This window comes from Manis pentadactyla, chromosome 3 (assembly GCF_030020395.1).
Source record: "Manis pentadactyla isolate mManPen7 chromosome 3, mManPen7.hap1, whole genome shotgun sequence".
NCBI lineage: Eukaryota > Metazoa > Chordata > Mammalia > Pholidota > Manidae > Manis > Manis pentadactyla.
The window spans coordinates 109,136,043-109,156,646 of NC_080021.1; the positions used below are offsets into that span (position 1 = coordinate 109,136,043).

Genomic DNA, 20,604 nt, shown 5'->3' on the forward strand with positions numbered 1-20,604 from the left:
GCTAGCTCACTACACACGTGTGGGCAATGTGTTCTTACTGACTCTATATAAAGAGCTCTGCCCAGTGCTCTGGGCAACACAGTGGCACAGCTGCAAGGCTGCAGGAAAGCAGAGCAGAGGCTGGAGTAGTGGCAGTGCTGAGGATAGGGGCCCAGAGGACGGCTGTGTGGGTAGAAGGGCCCAGAGGCAGAGACCAGCTTGCTGCATGCAGACTCTCTTTAAGTGGACAAGATTTTAGTGATTGACCTGCCACCATGGGAATAAAGTTGGGTATAACCCTTTCATCCAAGAACATTCTACTGTCATTCCTTTGGTCACACTGAATCCATAGTGAACTTGCCTGGGGCTAAAACCCACTGGCAAGACAGGGGCACTTCTGTTTTACTGAGGACAGTTGTCTCAAGTTAAAAAAAAATACACTGAGAGGAGAAGCATTTATATGAGAACAGAAATGTTGATGTAGCAATAATTTACTGATTTCTTGGTTAGGAATAGTCATTAGCTGACTCAACATTTGTAATAGGTTAAAATATTAGGCACCAAAGATACATCTTATATTACTGCTTTTTAAAAAAATCACAATAAGGATTATTATTGCACTGTTACCTTCAAATAAAATGAGCTCTAATTAGACCCTCATAAATTAAAGACTAATGCCAAGTTTTGGTGATTTAACACATGTAGCAAAGATGTTTCTCTCTCTGTATTTCAGATCAAACTTAGAATATATTTATATATTCAACAATATTTATTGAGTGTCTATAGTAATACTGGTACTGTTCTAAATGCTTGTTATAGAATAGAGAACAAAGCAGGCAGAAAGATTCCATTCTAATAGAGTTTGTATTCTGGGGGTGTCATAAACACTATAAAAACAGACTACTAATTAGTACATAATGAGAAATCAGGTAGTAAAAAGAGCTATGGATGTACCCAGAAGTGGAACTTATGGATCATATCATGATTCTGTTTTTAATTTTTTGAGGAACCTCTATATTGTTTTCCTAAGTGTCTGTACCATTCTACATTCCTGCCAATGGTATATAAGTGTTCCAATTTTTCCACATTTTCACCAACATTTATCTTTTTTGTATGTTTTTTTTTTTTTTTAAATAATAGCCATTCTAACAAATGTGAGGTGATACCTCATTGTGGTTTTGATATGCATTTCTCTGATCTCTAAGAGCACGTGTATGTAGCCCTTTGGGTCACTGGCTATTCATAATAGCGAAGATATGAATACAACCCAAATGACCACTGACAGATTAATGGACAAAGAAAATATGATATATAAATTTAATGGAATATTATTTAGCCTTTAAAACCATTTTGATAAACTTGACATTTTGTTAAGTGAAATAAGCCAGTCATAGAGGACAAAGACCGCATGATTCTATATATATGAGGCACCTAAAATAGTCAAACTCATATAGCAGAAAATAGAATGGAAGTTACCAGGGGTTGGGGAAGGGAAATGGAAAACAGTTGCTCAATGGGTATAAAGGTTCAGTTATGCAAGATGAATGAGTTTGAGAGATCTGCGGTACAACATATTGTCTATAGTTAATAATACTGTATTGTGAACTTTAAAATATGTTAAGATCACACACATACATCCCAAACCAAATATACACACACAAGAACACAGAAATTTTTAGAGGTGGTATATTTAATACCTTGATTATGGTGACAGTATCACAGGTATACACCTATACCCAAACACATCATAATTTATAAATTACATGCAAATTTTGTATATCAATTATGCCTCAATAAAGCTTAAGAAAGTTATAGAGAAAAATAAAGCAAGATAAGGGGATAGAGAGTTATGAGCGTATGTGTGTCAAGTTTTCTAGGCAGAGTAGTCAAGAGAGCCTGATTAGTTGGTGTTTAATCAGAGGCCAGGAAGACGTGAACAAGCCACCGGAACAGCAGTCCAGGCAAACGGACCGAGGGGAGAAGATGCCTGATGTGCTGAAAGAGTTGGAGGTCCATGTGGCTGGAGCAAGCAGGCTGGTAGATGAAACTGGAGACATGAGCAAGGCCTGGACCATGTGACACCTTGTAGACCGTGGATCTGGCTTTTAGTCTAAGTGTGATCGGAGCCATTCAAGTATTCTGAGCAAGGATGTAATGAGATGAGGCCCAGGTTTCTGACGGATCAGCGGCAGCTTGGTGGAAGCCAGACCAAAGCAGGTAAGAGTGGCATTAACAAGGGCCAGGAGCCTATTCCTGCAATCTCAACGATATGGATTGGAAATTCGCTCAGGGTGCTATGGAAGTGGTGAGAAGTGGCTGGATTCGGGACAGAGATATTTTGAAGATAGAGCCAACAGGCCTTCAGATGGATTAGATGTGAAATGTAAGAGAAAGAGCACAGATAAGGATGATGCCTGAGAATCATAGTGAATGACTGTGTCATCAGCAGAGATGGTACACAGTGGCAAGAACAGGTGGTTGTTTGAGAGACAGGACATAACACTTAGGTTCCAGACATCAGATTTAAGAAGCCTATTAAATATCCAGTAGTTGGCTATTTTGTCTAAAGTCTGGGAGTCATCAGGAGTAGGAAGGGACTTTGGTTCCTGTGTTTCTGCTTTTCTACATAAATGACAAATGTCAACAATAAGAGAGCTCATGATATTTGAATAAAAATCCATAATGCTGTCCCTACATTAGCCCCTAGGGAACTGCTAAGAAGGCCTTCTGGTCATTTGATGCCTGAATTGTTGATTCTCTTGGTAGAATCTTAGTCATCCAATGCAGATTGGATTCGTAGACTAGCTCTCCAAGTGGATTAAATGTCCACAGTAGAGGCTCAATCACATACCAGTCCAGGTAACTGGTCCTCTAACTAGTCTCTAAATCTGCTGCAGGATAAATCCCATGGAAAGTGCCCAGAAATTACATTCAGCTGAAGCCTGTCTCTGCCAAATGTGGCTCAGTATGGCCACACTCTGGTTCTAGCCTCCTTCAGCCCAGCAACTAGACACAAGCCTCTGGGTTCAAGATGTGCCAAAACACACCAAGTGTCCACTGTGCTATGTACACCACTTCTCTGCCTAAAATGCCACTTTCCCACTTCTCTACCTGGCTAATTCTAACCCCATATATTGCTCCATCACAATGCCTTCCTGAGCACTGTGAGTTCATGCAACCGGTTCACCGACCAGAACATGAGTTCTTTGAAGACAGTAACTGTATCTTTATTTCTGGGTCATCATCTCACACATATGGAAGATACGTTTTGTGAATGAACAGATGGAGCTATGGGTGCCTATAGAACACAGCCAGTCGGCAGCTAACATGTGCCCTGCTGTCTTGGTACACTACAGATAATACACTGAGAGTTTCAGAATGTACGGATGCATCCCTTGCAATCCAGCCTCATTTAAGGACACATTACAGGGCGTGGAGTGCTTTAAGCACAGCCCAGCGGGGGCTGTCACAGAACTCAGAAACTTGTTTTCCATCAGTTAAGGCAGGACTAGGTCATACCAATGAGACTCTTCCACAGAATGGAAAAGTTCGCAAGGTTCGAACACTGAAAATGTCAATTTGAAAAGTGCATCTGCCTTTGCTTCTCCACCACATTCACATACCCTGGTGTGCTCCAGAGGAAAAGAGAAACATAAAATACCCGAAGCAAAACTGAACACAAGTTCACCCTGGGAAGGGTGCACACTGGGTGAGACTGCAAACACAGAAACATTAGCAATACTGAGCACTGTGAGTGACAGAAAACCAAAGAAATACAAAGTGGTACCAGAGGGCAAATACATGTTGCAGGCAAATGACTAAAGGCAAACACAAACATCAAAGGAAACCTCACAGTGAAATAAGCATAAACCATCAGGATTATTTCCACTCAAGGAAGAACTATGTGTCAAATGAAAATAAGTTAGCCTGATCAAATACCAAAAAGCAGTAAAAATAATTTCAAATAATACAATTCAAGAATCAAAACAAAATCAGATGAAGTTTAAATAAAAGCATACTTCACTGAATCAAAGTAACACAATGGAGATGCAAAATGAAAACCCTGTGATAACTTAATACCTTAGAAGTAGATTGAAGAGTAAAGAAAGCCCAAAATAATCACATAAGAAAATGAAAATATTCAGCAATCAAAGCAAGATGGGGAAATATCATGAGAAACACGTAACTAAAACAATGATAAAGGCTTAAAGGAGAAGGAAGACTTCTGTGTTAAAGCTCATGGAAACCAAATGCAGATGATGAAAACATTGTACTTTTGCCTCAAGGAACTGGGCCGACAGTCTAAGCCTTTGTCCCAATCACCAAGATTTCCTCTGACTCATAAGGAAGGCCCTAAAATACGACTCTCATAACTGAGCAGCCACTCACTTCACAAAGTAAAACGGATCACCTTCAGGACACAAACACACTCTCATATGTAGAAAGAAATATCAAGGTTTATTTCAATTCATGGCACACAGCTTGGGAAATTTAAAATGTCTTAGAAACCTGCATGTTCTACACCCTTGTTACAGGTGTGGAGTCCGAGCCCTATAAGGTCCGATGGCCTCCCAGGAGCCCAGCCCAAGGAGGAGGGAGCAGGGGTGGATGAAGTCCGAGGTCTCACTGCAGAGCTGTGTCTCCCACAGGATGGCAACTGCCACGCGCACCTCCCACAGAGGCGAGACAACCGGTATCAAAGGACCTCTCTCTGGGACATGGCGCATTCTAGCATAGAAAGTCCTACTGTAAATTTAAAGAAGTCAACAATCTAGAAGGAAAAAATAGCATTTCTAGCTACAAATATTTTCCTTTATCTTCATCTTACCCTTAACAAGGATTGTTTTGAAATTCTTTTCGATTTCTAGAATGGTATTTAAGCAAGTGAATATGACTATCTGTTACTGCTAAAAACACTCAAGGTTTTCATCAAATAGCTGTCATCACCATAAAAGCTCCCCCTTCTCCAGAGTCAGTCAGCACCTCCTTTCACAGGCCCAGCATATACACATTTCAAAGGGGACCCTGCATTTCAAAGCAACCGGGAGTCATGGATACTATTTCTTCCCTTCTCCATCAGAAAAAAACAAAAACAAAAACAAAAACAAAAGCCCTGGGAGTGTTTCCACTTTAGGTTTTTCTTTCCAGCTATGCTTTAATGTTACTGAAATACATCAAAACAAAGATGGAAGAATTTCCTTGAAAGCCTTCACAACACAGTTTTCTTCAAGAAAATGATTATACTTAGATATATTTATACATGTAGTTCTAGTTTTAAAGATATTAATTTGTTGTACACCTGAAATACATATGTTAATTATATCTCAATCTAAGAGCAAAAAAAAGAATGGAGGGGATATTAATTTATCCATTTATTCATTTGCCAAATATTTGCTGAATGCTATTGTGAGAGAGGAAGAACAAATAGCATATAAAGCAGCCAACGTGTCTGCTTTCACAGGGCTTGTATTGGAGTGAGGCAAAGACAGAGAAGCAAAGGAACAAATAATATCTCAGGTGGTGTCCCAGGGCTAATGAGGAAAAAAAAGCAGAGTAAAAAGACAGAAGTGAAAGGGTCTCTGACAAAGTGATGCCCCAGAAGAAACATGCAGAAAAATGAGACTAGGCAAGCAAATACGGGGCAGGGGGAGTACTCCAGGCAGAGGAAAGAGGCCCAGGTGCGCCCTTTCTAGGAAGGTTTGAGGCAAGCGGGGAGAGCAGGATTGTGGCAGTGGATGCATGTCCAAGAACAGGAGGAAGTGTGAGCTCAGGGTGGCAGCCACGGCCGAGAGCACATGACAGCCGTGGAGGCAATGGTAAGCATTCAGGTTGCATTCAGAGTGAAGTGGTAGCAGAAGAGAGACATGCCCCAACTAATGTTTCAAACAGATCTGTCTGGCTGCCAGGTGGAGAGCAGAATAAGGCATAGGGTTGGTGGCCCGGGATGGCAAGAGCAGAGGCAGAACTGGCGGGGAGTTACGGTGATGATCCCAGGAAGGTGGTGGCACCTGGAACAGGAGTGGGGCCGGAGGTGGGTGCCAGACGTCAGATTCTGGCCCAACTGGTGTTTCCCCTGGCCAAGCTGACAAGATCTGCTAATGGTTCGAGGTAGTGTAAGGTAAGAGTCAGGATGACTCCAAAGGGTTTGACCTCAGTACCTGGCAAGTTGCAGCTGCCACTTAGCAAACTGGGAACCTGAAAAAGAAGCAGAATTCAGGGAGGTAGGAGGGGAGTGCGGGTTTGGTACATCCCTAATCATCTGAATACAGACACAAGCTGTCAGGTGATAGAATTTGCCTCACTTCACTTAAATGAACGAGGAGTATATTCCTATGAATCCTATAGTCTTTTTGGAGTGACACAGCTGTCTTGTGGGTATACCATCCCTGGTGTTTAGAACTTATTGGTACTCTTTACTTTTGCTTCAGAACTTAGTATCTATTTTGCAAACTAGGAAATGTCACTATGACCAAAGGTATAAATGCCTCCAGAAAGTCAGCTTTTCTTACAAGGCATTATTTGAGTCACAGGGATGCCCCTCTTGCCAATTATCTCCCTCTTGCAACCTTCTATGAAGTCTGAAATTCCTCCTTTCTAAAAAATGTAATTATTCCCTCTTAGCTGTGTGCTACTCTAACTCAAATTCTAATGTAAATCCAGGAATATTTGTGTATCCCTTATCTCAATGGAGATATTTTTTTCATTCAGTTTGCTCAGTATAGGGTCTTCCTGCTAGAAGTAATTAGAAAAAAGAGCTGTGGCTTGAGAAAATGAGGAAGATACTAAGCCAGCAGCCACGGGTTTCTGTAACACAGTCTTGGAGGAGAGAATAAAATCAACGTGAGCAAACCCGGGCTTTGCTGGAGCAGAGGTAGCTGAGACACTCACAGCAGGGGTGTCCAGACTCCTCTGCTCAGATTCACCCAGGACCTTATCAGTGACATGGAGCAAGGCTCCCATTTATCTCCAGAGCAGGCTTCTCCCGGGTTCTGAATGTCACTCAGCACCATCTTCTGAATGTCTCGCTGACACACCATTTCAGAGTACTGTTCCGTCTACCAGAAAGTCCCCTCCAAAAGCCCCTTGGCTTTGCTAACTTCCATCTAGCATTCACATCTTAACTCAATTCTGCCTCCCCCAGGGAAGGCTTTCCTGGCAACAAGACCAGATGGAATACATCCTGTGGCCACCATGCCTTCCCTCATAGCACTTATTCCATTCGTTTTTACAAATTATGTGGGTTAGTATCTGCTTAGTGTCAGATCCCCATCTAGACTCTAAGCCCCATAGAGCAGAGGCAGGTTTCTTTTTCTCACTGCTGTATGCATGAGCAGAGCCAAGCTCTTGGCTGCTGTGCAAAATGCACTCAGCAAACAGTGGGTAAATAACGAATGGATGCTGTTGGGGCTGGGGGGTGAGGATGTACAGACTTGAAGAGAAAGGGTCACCATTGAAGCAAAGACTCTAAGGTACATTGTGGTGGGGAGAAACAGCAACGCCAACATGCTAGGCTTAGTGTAGTTACACATGGTTGATCAAAATTTATTCTTGCATTTGCTTTGGGTTTCATTCATCTCCTCAAGCACCAACATCACTCTGTGCCTCCAGAGCCATGCAGGACACTGAAAGGAGAAGTCAATAATCCCAAGTCCAAAATAAAACCCTCGGCAAGATACAGAGCCCTCTGTCAGAGAACCAGATGCAGAAGGGGGAGGCCTCTCGTGTCTAGCTTACCCACAAGACAGCAGAACTAAGGGACAAATGTTTCAGTAGAATCAAAGGAGATCTTTAAAAACTTTCTCCAAGTGGGGTCTAAAAAAAAATAGTTAAACTCATAGAAATGGTAGAAAAGCAGTTGCTAGGGGCTGGGGGGTAGGAGAAATAGAGAGAGGATAGACAAAGGGTACAACCTTTCAGCTGTAAGATGAATGAGGTCTGAGGATCCGATGTATAACATGGTGACTACAGTTGCTAAGACCATATTACATAATTGAAATTTGCTAAGAGAGTAGAACTAAAGTGTTCTCACCAAGGAAAAGGTAAAATATATGAGATGATGGATGTGTTAATTAGCTAGATGGGGGAAGCCTGTCACAATGTATATCTGTATTTATCAAATCACCACCAGGTACATTTTACAAATCCTACAATTTTACATGGTGGTTATACCTCAATAAAGCTGAAATTAAAAATGGAACCTTTTACTAAGTGAAGGCCAGTCTGGATGTATAATTTAAGATGTATACTATGTAACTGATTTTATTCACGTAAGTATTTGGTTCTCATGAACGCCAAGAACAATCACACAATTACAAGAGCTTTCATAATTTCATCAGGTCCTCAGTTACATGACTTTGTCCCCCAAAGATGTTTAGTGGCTCAACAACAAAATATCCTGCCTTAGGGATTTCAGCAATATAACCTGTTGATTGCAAAGAAAATTCAGGATTTCTTCTGCTCTTATATGCTACCAGCCTCTGCCCTCCCATGTGCCTGTGATACAGGAGGGAGCTATGCCTGAGTTTTAGCCCTTAGGAACCACTTTATCAGCAGGATTAGTTGAACATACAAAACAATTTCAAAAAGGTCTCAACCTAATCCACCAGCTTGGAGGTAGAAAACAAAGGACAGAGGGAAAAGAGGGTTATATAAAATATAGAGAAAATTATTAACCAAAATTTTTTTTTATCTCATATTCCCAGTATCACACTCAATTTCTTTTGGGCAAGATCTGTCTGCAAATGTGTATCAATACTTAAACACACAAAAAATCATAAAAACCTCTTAGGCACTCAAATATAACAGTGATGTTTATTTTCCTTATTGGAAATCAGATAGACTCCACAGAACTCAAGGTCCACAGCACATCCATCCCATACAACTCATGGAGCAGATCCCAAGACCCTTTTGCCATTAAAGATCCATTTGCAGTAAAAATAGTGAAGACAGGAAAAACAAATATACAAAAATGAAATTAGTAGGTTTTTTTTAAGGACTCAATTTTCTACACATAATTAAAAATGTTCAAATACACCCAGGCTAAATGTTCATGCAAAGGTGAAGGAGGTGTTAAAGACACGCTTGTCACACACTGAAAAAGATGCACACATTTTCTTTGAGAGTGGTTGATGTTTGATACCTCCTTCATCCGACGGTCTTGTTCCCTCACTGCAGCAGGAGAAGCTAGGGTAAATCTCGGACAGCTCTGACTTGTCATCGCCCGGAGCTGTACCGAAAGTACTGCTCGAGTAAGACCGAGACCGGTGTCTCCTATAGTGACTCGCCTTCTCTATATTGGAGGGAAGATATTTGTGCTTGTGATAAGTGACTTGGTGAACAAAGGAAACAAAAAAATCACTCTAAAGTTTAACAAGGAAGAAAAACAACTCCTTATTAAATAACAATCCAAAAGCTCAGCTAAGTTCTAGTCACCCACTCCCAGACTTCAGTACACACTGCATCAACTATGCAAATGACTTAACCATCATCTGTACTCATTTTTTTCATCTAGATGTTAAAGGAGAGTTGGGAATAGGAAACTGACAGCTAAGAAAACATTGGCAAACTAAACACTTCCTATCCAGCATGATGTCTGGTTATAAATCCTTGTTTTCAGGTCCCACCAAGTGTACAGTACTGGTGGCTTAGTCTTCTAGAGAAAATAAAATGATAATTTGGCTGACATGTGGACCAAACTGACCACTGAAGTATTAGAATCTAACTTGGCCTAGGGCTTTCAATTTTATTAACATCAACAATTAAATCTAGAGTAGAAAGTGAGGGACAGAGTAAGGTATGATATATCTATTTATATTGTTTAAAAATAACTGCATAACTATCAAAGCTTAAGTTTGTGAAAGGCAGTCTGAAAGGCTGAAATGTCAAAGCCCACTATCACTATACCCAAAAATCCAAAGCATTTGGGTTTTTGTTTTTAATTACAAACATGCAGTCTAAGTTAAAAATCAAATAAACTTCCTATGTAAACTATACATTTTGTATTATATAAAAGCTCAGAGATAAAAGGATACTTAAAAGTCTATTTCATTTTAAGACATATATGATGATATATAGAAAACCTCCCCACTTTTTTATATGTAATTCTTTGGATATACCCTAAAATTTGTAACAGTGTTTCCGTAAGACGAATCTCCTTTATGTCTCAGAAGTTCAGCACAATCTAAATAACTTCATTTAAAAGCCCACAAAACCTATTGAATCATATTCTCTAATAAACAGCAGATATAAGTACACTCTATATACTTATGAAGTCTTTTAAATGAGTCTAGAACAAACTGGAATAAATTTAAAAAGCCTTTTTGCAAGTTCTGTTTTCATAAATGATTAATGGTACTTTAAAACAGCATAGCACTTTTTCTGGTTTTTCAAATCCTCAACTTTAACATTTATGTCGCACCGTCTGCATAGTGAACCTCTCCAGCTCACAGCAGGTGCACTTTCAGGACAAAACCACGTAAATGAGGAGGAGCTCAAAATGTAGGCAGTACCAGAGAGCATATGGAGGCTTCTAGACTGAATATTGTCCTCCAGGGGATCGATGTCGAAGATGGAGCCAGGATCTGTGCGCCAGACTTTGAGGTCTTTTACCAGAAGGAAGAAATTAACAAATCAAGAATGAATTTAAAAAAGCACCAAAGGCAGTCAATTACAAGTCCGGAAAGGGATATATGTAAAACGCAAACAGGTAATGAGCAAACCCACGCCCAGCGCTGCAGACTTCCGAGGGAGACGAAGGGACACTGAGAGTCACAAGGAATTGTTAGGCAAACTCTGTGACCAACTTTAAGCTGCCAGGTTTATTCTTCACGGACCTTCCCTGGAGCCTGTGACTCATCACCCAGCACACGTGCACCCCGGACAACGCCACATGCTGAAACAGGTGAGATGTTTGATTAACACTCCTGATTCACGAGTGACTCATAGGGAGAGACCGAGGTTTCTGACTGAGAAAATAAAACAAACAAAAATCTCTCTCTCCCTGTAACAGAAACAAGTATCTGGAATGTAGGCAAGTGGCAAGCCCAGTTTTCATCCTGAGCCAGTGCACACAAGCTAATCCACATGAAATACATTTATTAGAAAAGTGCAATGAGGCAAGACACTGTGCGAGAAATGATAAGGGATCAAAGATGAGTAAGAGCCGCTTCCTGCCCTCCGTGGACCAAGATCAGTTCCCTGTGATAGTAATCAGACTGTGCAGCCTATTTACCCTCCTATTTTAGTTGGAGGCAAAATCCAAATGTAATAACTTACAGTTTATCAGTCTCTCCAACTCATGGTTCTCAGGTCCTAAAATGACCTGTACAGTGCTGTTCCAGCAATAGGAAAATAAAAACCTGGTTATAGACACATGGCAGAAATGGAGCTTGAGTGAAAACAATCCATTAATAAACTAGAGACCTGCTTGTCTGTGTTTAATTAATATTGTGCAGTACTTACCATACACCAGGCACCTTGCTCAGTTATAACATAACTCATTTTAGCTTCACAACAGATTAAAGCAGGTACCATTACTATCCCTATTTTACAGGTGAGGAAACGGAGGCATAGAAAGTGAGTTTAGCTTGACCAAGGTTATACAGCTAGGAAGCAGCAGAGCCTCCAACAAAAAGTAGAAACAGCACAAACTGGCTTACTCTGAATCACTCAGAAAATCCCTAAGCCTGCATTTCTACACCTCGCTCATAAATTTAATGTTTGTTGAATGGACTTCATTTCGTGATTTCATAGGCAAGTCCTCAATGAAAAAAGTTTCCCCACTAAGAAGAAATAAAACTGACTTCTGGATAGTCCAGTAAGTGAATAATTTAGAGTTATACATCTTATATTTTAAAAAATAATAATTTCTCTTTCAAAGGTAGGGAGCACTGAAGTCTGACAGCTCAAAGTCTAAACCATCTCATGGTTTCTAGCAAGGTTCTCACTGTCATCCCTGGCCCCTGACCGTGGATAGGGCCCTGATGTAAGCTATGCAGCATTTTCACCCTCGCAGGATGAATCAGACCCTCTGCACTATCCCTTATAAGACGTTAATGCAAAGCAGTGAAGCTCTCTGTATGTTACTTTCAGTGAAACATCACAACTCTTCATCCAACTGAATGTGAGCCTTTTAAACAATCAACTTGGGAAGATAACAAAGCTATCAATTGCCTACAGATATGTTTGGAATACCTCTTCAGAAAATACTTTCAGAGATGCCTAATAATCATCCAAGTAACTTAGTGCCCAGACTGCAGTACCCATGTTTTACTCACACAATGCCCTGTGAAATATACACCTGCCTTGCCCAACTCACCTCCAAATGGTCCTTCACTGGTTCCCAAACCAAGCTTTTACCTTTGAAGCTGAAGTTAACCTAACACTGAGGTTACCAAAAGATGTGCTGCAGGGTTGCCAAAAATATCATTGGAGCTACATAATTTGGCTAATTGCTAACTGTTCTGAAGAAGACAATAGTGGTCAGGAAGAATGGGTGTGTTGTCATATATTGAAAAATCAGTAATTTTCCTTTCTAGCCCTGCCTTAGACATCGGTGTGATTGTTGCTGTCTCAGCCACATTCAATACTCTGCTCCTAAGATTTCCCCTGGCTGCCTGAAAGTAAGAGCGGGAAGAGCAGATTCCTTCTTCTCTGATTTCTGGGACTTTCAGATAGCTCTCAACTGTCCCAGTTCAAAGATAATATTCAAAAAAATACAAACTTTTCACATTATGGAATACCATCAGACTCTCTCTGGCATGTCTATTTATGGTAAAAGGACCTAAATGGGATTACTTCTGTTTTCTGTCACCCATGCAGACAATGTCTGCAGGACAACGTGTTGACTGAGTACATCAACTAAAGGAAAATAAAATAATTGCTCAACCGTTGTTATCACCCATATATGATATCTGGGTTGCTCCTCTGCTTAATAAGTAGGAACACTGTTAAAACCAGAAAGTTATTCAAGACACAGAACATCCAAAAACAGAAAAGATCTGCAAATGTACCAAGTGAATTCCATTAGACATGGTGCTAACAATAACACTGCCTGTGGTCCATTTTCAATGGGGTACATCAAACATTTGAGGAGGAGTCCGTGAATAAGGAGACTAATTCTAAAGCAAGGGGACAAGCACCATCTTTTTGGCCATGCAGACGCACTGAGAAGCACTGTGAGCTTACCAACAATGATGCCAGGTCTCCTGTCCATCTCTACAATGTGAGGATGGACGCCCTTATAGGCAGCATCGCTGACAACCTGGGTGTTCTTCCTCACTCGCTCTGTCACAGGGTCATCCACGACAGGAGTAAAGCCCCTTCCCTTTGTCTTTTCAAAATCTTCATGATATTTTACCTGAAAAAAGGGAAACCAGTATAAACTCAAACTAAAATTTCTGGATTGTGACATAGCTTATAAAATGCTGACAGAATGGCAGCTCCCTTTGCACCAGCAGCATCTAGATTATTTTCTACATATACATATCTTTTCCAATTATCCCAAAAGTAATGTCTGAAACTTCAGCTTCCTAGCATCAGGAATCAAGTGCTGATACTTTTGCAGTGTTTTCCATCATTATGGTTAGCAGCTCTGTTAAGTCATTTATAAATCTGCATGTCAGTAAGAAGTTTTAAAAGATAAATACTTTTTTAATCCTGGTTACTTCCTAAAACGTCCTAATTTGGGTATAAATTAATTTCCTATCTCTTAACCTTTAATATGCAGTACATGGTAAGTTACTGGCACACAATATTCAAGAAAACAGTACCATGTACAATTAGATTACAAGTTACAAATAACTATATATGTAAATAATTATGAAAATTTGAACATACACTTTTCATGTTCCAAAATTGGATTAGGGTGATGGATGTTCAGCTCTGTAAATGATACTAGAAACCATTGAACTATACACTATAAATGGGTGGACTTCATGGTATATAAATGATATCTCATGAAACTGGTCCCAAAATCATATATACTTTATATTCTTTACACTCTTTGCAATATGCAAACACAGCAAACTCCATGTTAAAATTAATTGAAAAGAAGTCCAAGCAAATGTCTTTCATAAAATGCATTTATAGTAGTCACATTAAAAATAAAAACATGCTCAAAAATCAGAGAAAAATTATTTTATTAGATTAAATATTTCCATTACATTTCAGTATGATTAGAAAGTCTCCCCCAAAAGACAGACACATTCATGTTTCCAAGCTTTGTTAGTTATCCAAGTTAATGATGAACAACGTAGTCAGGACACTGGGTAGTGCCATTCCTTAGTGTGTTTAGTCATAGAAGAGGATCTGGCTGGACCCTACCATTGATATATGATTTTGTGCTTCTTTGACATATCTCAGACCTGGTGTATCTAAAATCAGACTTGGTCTACCCTTCATCTGCTTTTGGTCCTGGGTGTATTTTACCTGCAAAATAAATAGCAGAATATACTTAACAATAAGACAATTATTTTTAAAAATTGCATAATGTTTTCAAGCTTCCCAAATGAGTGAAGCATCTACAACTTATTCTGAATAACTTCCCAGGTAATTTGTTCAGTGAATTACATTTCATTCTAGAATATCAATCCAAAATTTTACTCTCAGAAGTCACTTTGAAAAGCAATAGCAAAATTCACCTAAACTCTCTAGCAACTGAACTCATGTGAGTGACCAATATCCACTAACAAAGTAGTCAGTAAGGGTGATTATATTTAAACAGGGAAAATCCAAAACTAAATGAAACCTAAGTGTATTTTTCCATTTCTGTATTTCCCCATTTTCTGCCATAATGCTGTTGAAGAATGCATACCAAACCTCCCTCTAATAGCTTCTAATTTCTTCCCTCTTAGAGAATAAGAAACAATGAGTAACAAATTTGGTTTATTTCCAAGCAGCCTCATCTTAAGAGTAATTTATGTCGAATACAGTCAGCATCTCTGGATAGAAATGCCATTTGAAAGTTGTAAATTGTAAAACCTAAATGCTGATTCATAGGTATAAAGCTCTTCTTGACAGCTGACCACCAGAATTTGTGAAGTTTATTATATATGTAAGATAAGGATACCAATTATTGCAGACCTGAAGGTATATTGCAATGCAGAACTGAAGCCCTGATATTTACTAAGAGAAAGTATATTATCTAAAGAAGATAGTGAAACACACCATGGGATTTTAATGAGTAAATAAATTCTATATTAAATGTATTTGAAGATTTTTTTTCCCTCTAAGTAGTTACTTTGGCTTAATGATTCATTTCTTGGTTTGTTTTGCAGAGAGCATTTAACAATCCACATTCAATGGCATACATCTGAAAAATGACAATTACTTAACTTACGCACCAAATACTTTACCACTTTCAAAGACACTGGCTGCAATAACATGAATCATTGTTTGAATGAATAAAATATAGTTTGAAACTAAACTTCAAATGAAACTGTTAAGTCACACCTGGAAATATCAATGAAAGATTGCAAGATAAGGTAAAGTGATTCAGTGGCAGCTTTTGGAAGTCATCTGAAATATCACATGTACTTATTGCATGTATCACAAATGTTCTTGAAAACAGACTTTATTTTCACAGAAAAAAACAGGACGACAAGTAAATAATAAAGGATACATCTCATGATAGCAAGAAAAGAATAGAACAACTTGCCGAACTGATATTTTCTTGATTCTTCTTTACTCTTTCCATTTCTGGAGTTATACTTAGAGCAGTAGCTCTTCCCAGCTGACCTTTATAACAGACCTATCATTACAGACAGCAAAAAACAGAGCACTGTGAATCAATTCAACTGAGTAAGAGTCTCATAGTATTTATTTAAAGACCTAGCCAAAGGAAAGAAGCTATTAAAAAAAAAAGAGGATGTTATTAGCAGTCTAGTCATATTTAAAATGCTTGCATCTTAAATCAGTCTATCTTAATTCACCCCCTAGCAGTGAAATTCTGGAAACGTACTCAAATATATGGGCATACCATCAGCAAAGGTGTCATAAGGATTCATCACAAAGGAATACGATAAGAAATCTTATGGATATTACTTAAAGGTAATCCTACCCATACAGAATGGTACTATACTGTTAGAATTTCTTAGTAATTAACTGCAGCAGAACTTCTGGAAGGACCCTGACCAGGTGACGGTGTTCATCCATAAGACAGCGGCACACTTACCACTACTTCACAGCTTACTGAGAAATAATGATGCTCCTTTTTGAGAGAGACAGAGTTGCACCAACTGTGACTCTAAATATATCAGGAAAGGATGAGTATCTACTTCTCCAAAATATGGTCATTAGGAAAAGTGCCAAACAATAACCTGCCTGTGCTTTATAATCTAGTCACACATGACTTTAAAGGCTTGAAGAATAAAAGATTTCTTTGCACCTAACAGATTTCCAAATTTCCTCTTGCAAAGAACCCAATCTATATGTTAATGACTTTAAAAAGGATTCTCTCAGTGAATTGCATCCAGGGATTACATAAACAGAAGGGAGTTAAAACAGGCCAGGAGTTGGTGTCTGAGTAAAAACGAATAGCCCCTTAGCCAGCACCTGTCCTATGTGACCTATTCAGCTGTGCACACTTTATACAGGTGACCCTTGAACAACATGGGTTTGAACTGCATGGATCCACTTGTATGCATATATTTATATTTCTTATATTCAATAAATATAATAAAAATTTTTTGGAAATTGGCTACAATTTGAAAAAACTCATAAATTATACAGCCTAGAAATATTGAAAAAAATAAAGAGAAAGTTAGGTATATGGTGAATGTATAAAATATATGCAGATACTAGTCTATGTTATCATTTACTGCCATACAATTAGAAGCAGGCTATTAGCTAAATTTTTGGGAAGTCAAAAGTTGTATGTAGGTTTTGGACTGCATGGGGGGTGGGGGGGAGCGGGGAGGTAGGGAAGCGTTGTTCAAGGGTCAACCATAATTTCTCCCCAGACATTATCCAAAAATAAAGCGGGAGCAGGAGGTGGGGCTAGCTGGATAGGCTACAGCGAGAATGGACACAGGTTGGAAAGGCAGCAGACAAGCTTATTTGTAGAGCCAAGGAGCCAGAAGCTACCGCTGCAACCCTTTGGGAACCACAGCAACTCTAAGAATGGAGACAAAATAAGAGATTACTCAATAACCTGTCAATAAAAATCACTCTGGACCTGAGAATGCATGGCTGTCCTCCTAGTACCTCAGATGCTGAAACCTTTCAAATAAATTAGTAGCCAATTGAGGTCAGAGTATCAATTCAAGGCTATGAAAATTTCATAAGCACAATCTCTTTGTGGACATACTGATGATTTTTTGCTAAATCAATAATAAAAAATAAGTTTTTTATATCAAAAATAAAAAAAAAGTTACTAAGATCTCACATCGCTGATGTTCTTCTGGTTTTCTTTAACTCGCTTCAGCTCTGGGGGATCAGAAATGGCTGTTGCCTGTTTCACCTCTCCTTTGTATTTTACCTGCGGAGGATAAATAAGAACTTGAACAGAGAGCAGTAGGGTCTCCAACCAAACACCACAGACCATGAACCTCAAAAACAGCCCTATCTTTCTAGACACCTTTTCCCACAGTGGGCAAGCATCAAGCTGCCAGTTTCTACCTACCCCTGGATTCTAACTCTTCTGACTTAACAAAGTGCTGGCTGTGCTTCTTATTTATAAAAATAACTTTGCTGTTCAATACCAAGACTAACTGTAAATTCCATGACTAAAAGTAATGGAAATTTAAGGGAGAAACATCAGAATGAAGTCACAGCCCAGGACTTCCACCTTCACAAGAAGCTAAAGATCCCTCCCTCCTGCCACCCTGCAGGAATGTGAGGAGGATGAAGCAGTGTTTAGCCTGATTTTCCCCTCCACCTGGAGAATGCACTCTTAAGTTTTAAGTCTTTCAAAATTGCCTGTTCTGGAAGAAAAAGGCTATTGTTTTTACTGGTAAAAGTTCCATCAAACGGTCAAAAAGTGGGAAAAATAGTAATGGGGAGGGCACATCTGGAAGGGATTTCTGAATTCAGGGAGGCCTGGGTTCAACCGCAGCCCAGGTACAAACCTTGGGCCCCTGGCATGTCCTCTAACCTCCCCAATGCCCAGTCGCCCACCTACAAACCAGAGAAACGAATGGTGCCCACCTAGTGGGTTCGCAGAAGCCACTCAGCACAGGGCCCACATGGGAGGAGCCTCCTGGTTGTTAACTGTCACTGCCTCGCCGTAGTGGGTTGTTGAATGACTGACGGAATAAAGTTCTCCATCTAGTCACAAGGTTCCCTGTCCTGACATCATGTCTTAGACCCCCAGTCATGCCAGGGCTTCTTTGACCCTATTCCAATAGGCAATTCTTTTTCTCAAATTAACAAAAGACCACCACCCTCCAGGTCCTACCCTGGATATAGTTCTATAGCTTTACCAACTAAACTGTGAGGTCCATGCTGATGGGAACTGGGTCTTCTCCATCTCTGTGTTCCAGTGACCAGGATAATGCCCGGCACACCGGGATGCCTAACGAAGACCTCCTGAGTGCACAAACATGGCTAAATAAAGCACGACAGTCCCACATTTCCTGGAGCCACACGAGAGGGCCCTGCTGTTCATACCCTTCACTATGTGGCTGTGATAAGAAGCATCCAATAGAGAGAGGATTTAAAGTTTTCGTGTTGTGAGGAATAAAAATAGATAACATTTGGTGAAATGTCAGAGGAAAGAAAAGCCACTCGCCGTGCTCTGTTGATCCTGGCTTCTCCTCACTCTCTCTAGCTCCGGGGTGCTGCACACAGGCGTGGCTCTGCGGCACTGCTCCCTGTACTGCAGCTGGAAGACAAGGCATGAGACAGCGCTGGGTTATGGGGTGGAAATGTGTACCAATACACCAGAGCAGCTTAAAGGAAATGTCACATGGCTACACGCAGAGCAGCCAGTAGGTACGGTCTTCATTAGGGTTTTGGAGTGAAGAAGTCTGTATCACTAACAGACTCCTCAACGCAGTGATCCCAGACTGCACTTTTCCTGTGTAAATGTCTTGAATTCCACTTCGGTTGTTATTCTTCTAATTGTATTCTTTCTTGGTTGGCCTCTTGGAGTTTGATCTTATCTGTGATAATAAATTATCCCTTCTGTGACTTCATTTCTTCAGAGCACTAAAGCAACATGATTAAATTGCCATTTTTAATTTAAATTTAAAATTTCTATTTTAATTTTATTAATATTTATATTTAAAAATAAAAATCCTGCACTCTTACCATTAGGAAGGAGGCCTGCACCTGAGTGATAGACCAACACTATACAAGGAAACCCTGAACCTCAAAGTTTCCCTCTCTACAAAGTTCTGACATTGGAAGGCCTGTGCTTCAACTAGTACGTGAAAATTGTCCTGACCTACTGCACAGAGGTGCTCTTTCTTAGCAGAGGGATCAGGCCCCAGCATTTGTGGAAAGCTTTCCCAGCAATTCCACAACACCCGGGGAAATAAATAAGCATCCTACACAGAGAAACAGACCGGCACGTCCATCAGATGAGCTCTTGGCAGGCAAAAGTAACCTAGGGATTAAAGTCCCATTGTAAGGAACTCCACAGGGACAGTCTAATGAGTTTTTGGAGTTTAAATTTAGTGTAAGGCAAATTTTTTGCAAGCCATCATAAGGCCTCAAGGGCCTCCAGACAAAATGGACTTGAGATGCCCACCCTCAGCAGTGCGTGTGAGAGTGAGGAGAACTTGATAAGCCTGGAAAATAAATGGCAAAAGGTCATGTCTCTTGCAGTGTGGCTTCTTTTCTCAATGGGTGACTTTCTTTGTGCTGTGGTGTATAGTCTGAGAGTTTAAGCAGACTCTATGTCTGTGATAACTGTCTGAGTTAAAATGTGGAAAGGCCCAATGAATGGAGGATTCAGGAAAGAGCCCCCTAGGTAGAGCTCAGAGGGGGAATCTGTTGAACTGCATTATTGCTGTAGAGAGAGTGCTATAGCTGATTTCTAGTGGATGTAAGTTTGGGGACATAAATTTGATATGGAGACTCTTCGCATCTTATATTCATTGCTAATGCTTTACAGGCCATATCTCTCTTAATACCCTAGAACCTGTTTATAGACAAGGAATCTAAGTCTTGGGGAGGTTGGTGACTTATGAAGATTATACAGCAAGGAAGGTGTGGAGCTGGGATCCAACCAACAGTCCAGAGTCTACATTCTTCCCCACCACTCCAGGGTTACCCAAATTTCCACCATGTGGATACCATTCACCATATATCACGCTAGATACCACCTGTGCTGTGATATACAGTCTTATGTTTTCATTAAATTAACTATTATTTTCAAATAAAGTATTTTAAGGAAATGTTATATTTCTATGATAAGTTGAGAAATGTAACACTTCTTTTAGAAATAGGGACACATTAAAACAACTTAATCCCTAAGTGTCGAGGCCAGATTATTGGTGGGCCACTCATCTGTACATGATCCACACCTGAGGGACACTGCACTCCCAAGTGCCTCCTGATGACCTGAATTTCAACTTCTCTCTCTGCAATCACCTTCTGCCGTCCTTCACCTGGAGTACCCATCACACTGAACCCCCTCTCCTTGGGCCAGCCCTGCCGGGAAAGCCTTCCTCACAAAATCCA

At 40.0% G+C, this 20,604-nt stretch overlaps 1 protein-coding gene across 3 annotated transcripts in view; it reads right to left on the bottom strand.

Annotated features, from left to right (window-relative positions):
- The window catches only part of NEBL (nebulette), a 330,843-nt gene that overhangs the window by 15,176 nt on the left and 295,063 nt on the right, over positions 1–20,604 (bottom strand). The window contains exons 19-25 of one of the 3 annotated variants that reach the window (XM_057498268.1): positions 18,707–18,799; positions 17,363–17,455; positions 15,635–15,727; positions 14,302–14,406; positions 13,165–13,336; positions 10,488–10,580; positions 9,119–9,268 (exon numbers count right to left, since the gene is read on the bottom strand). In XM_057498268.1, coding sequence (XP_057354251.1) covers positions 9,119–9,268; positions 10,488–10,580; positions 13,165–13,336; positions 14,302–14,406; positions 15,635–15,727; positions 17,363–17,455; positions 18,707–18,799 — 799 coding nt within the window. The remainder of the gene's footprint in view (positions 1–9,118; positions 9,269–10,487; positions 10,581–13,164; positions 13,337–14,301; positions 14,407–15,634; positions 15,728–17,362; positions 17,456–18,706; positions 18,800–20,604) is intronic. The other 2 variants (XM_036880945.2, XM_036880946.2) reach the window with 2 other exon arrangements.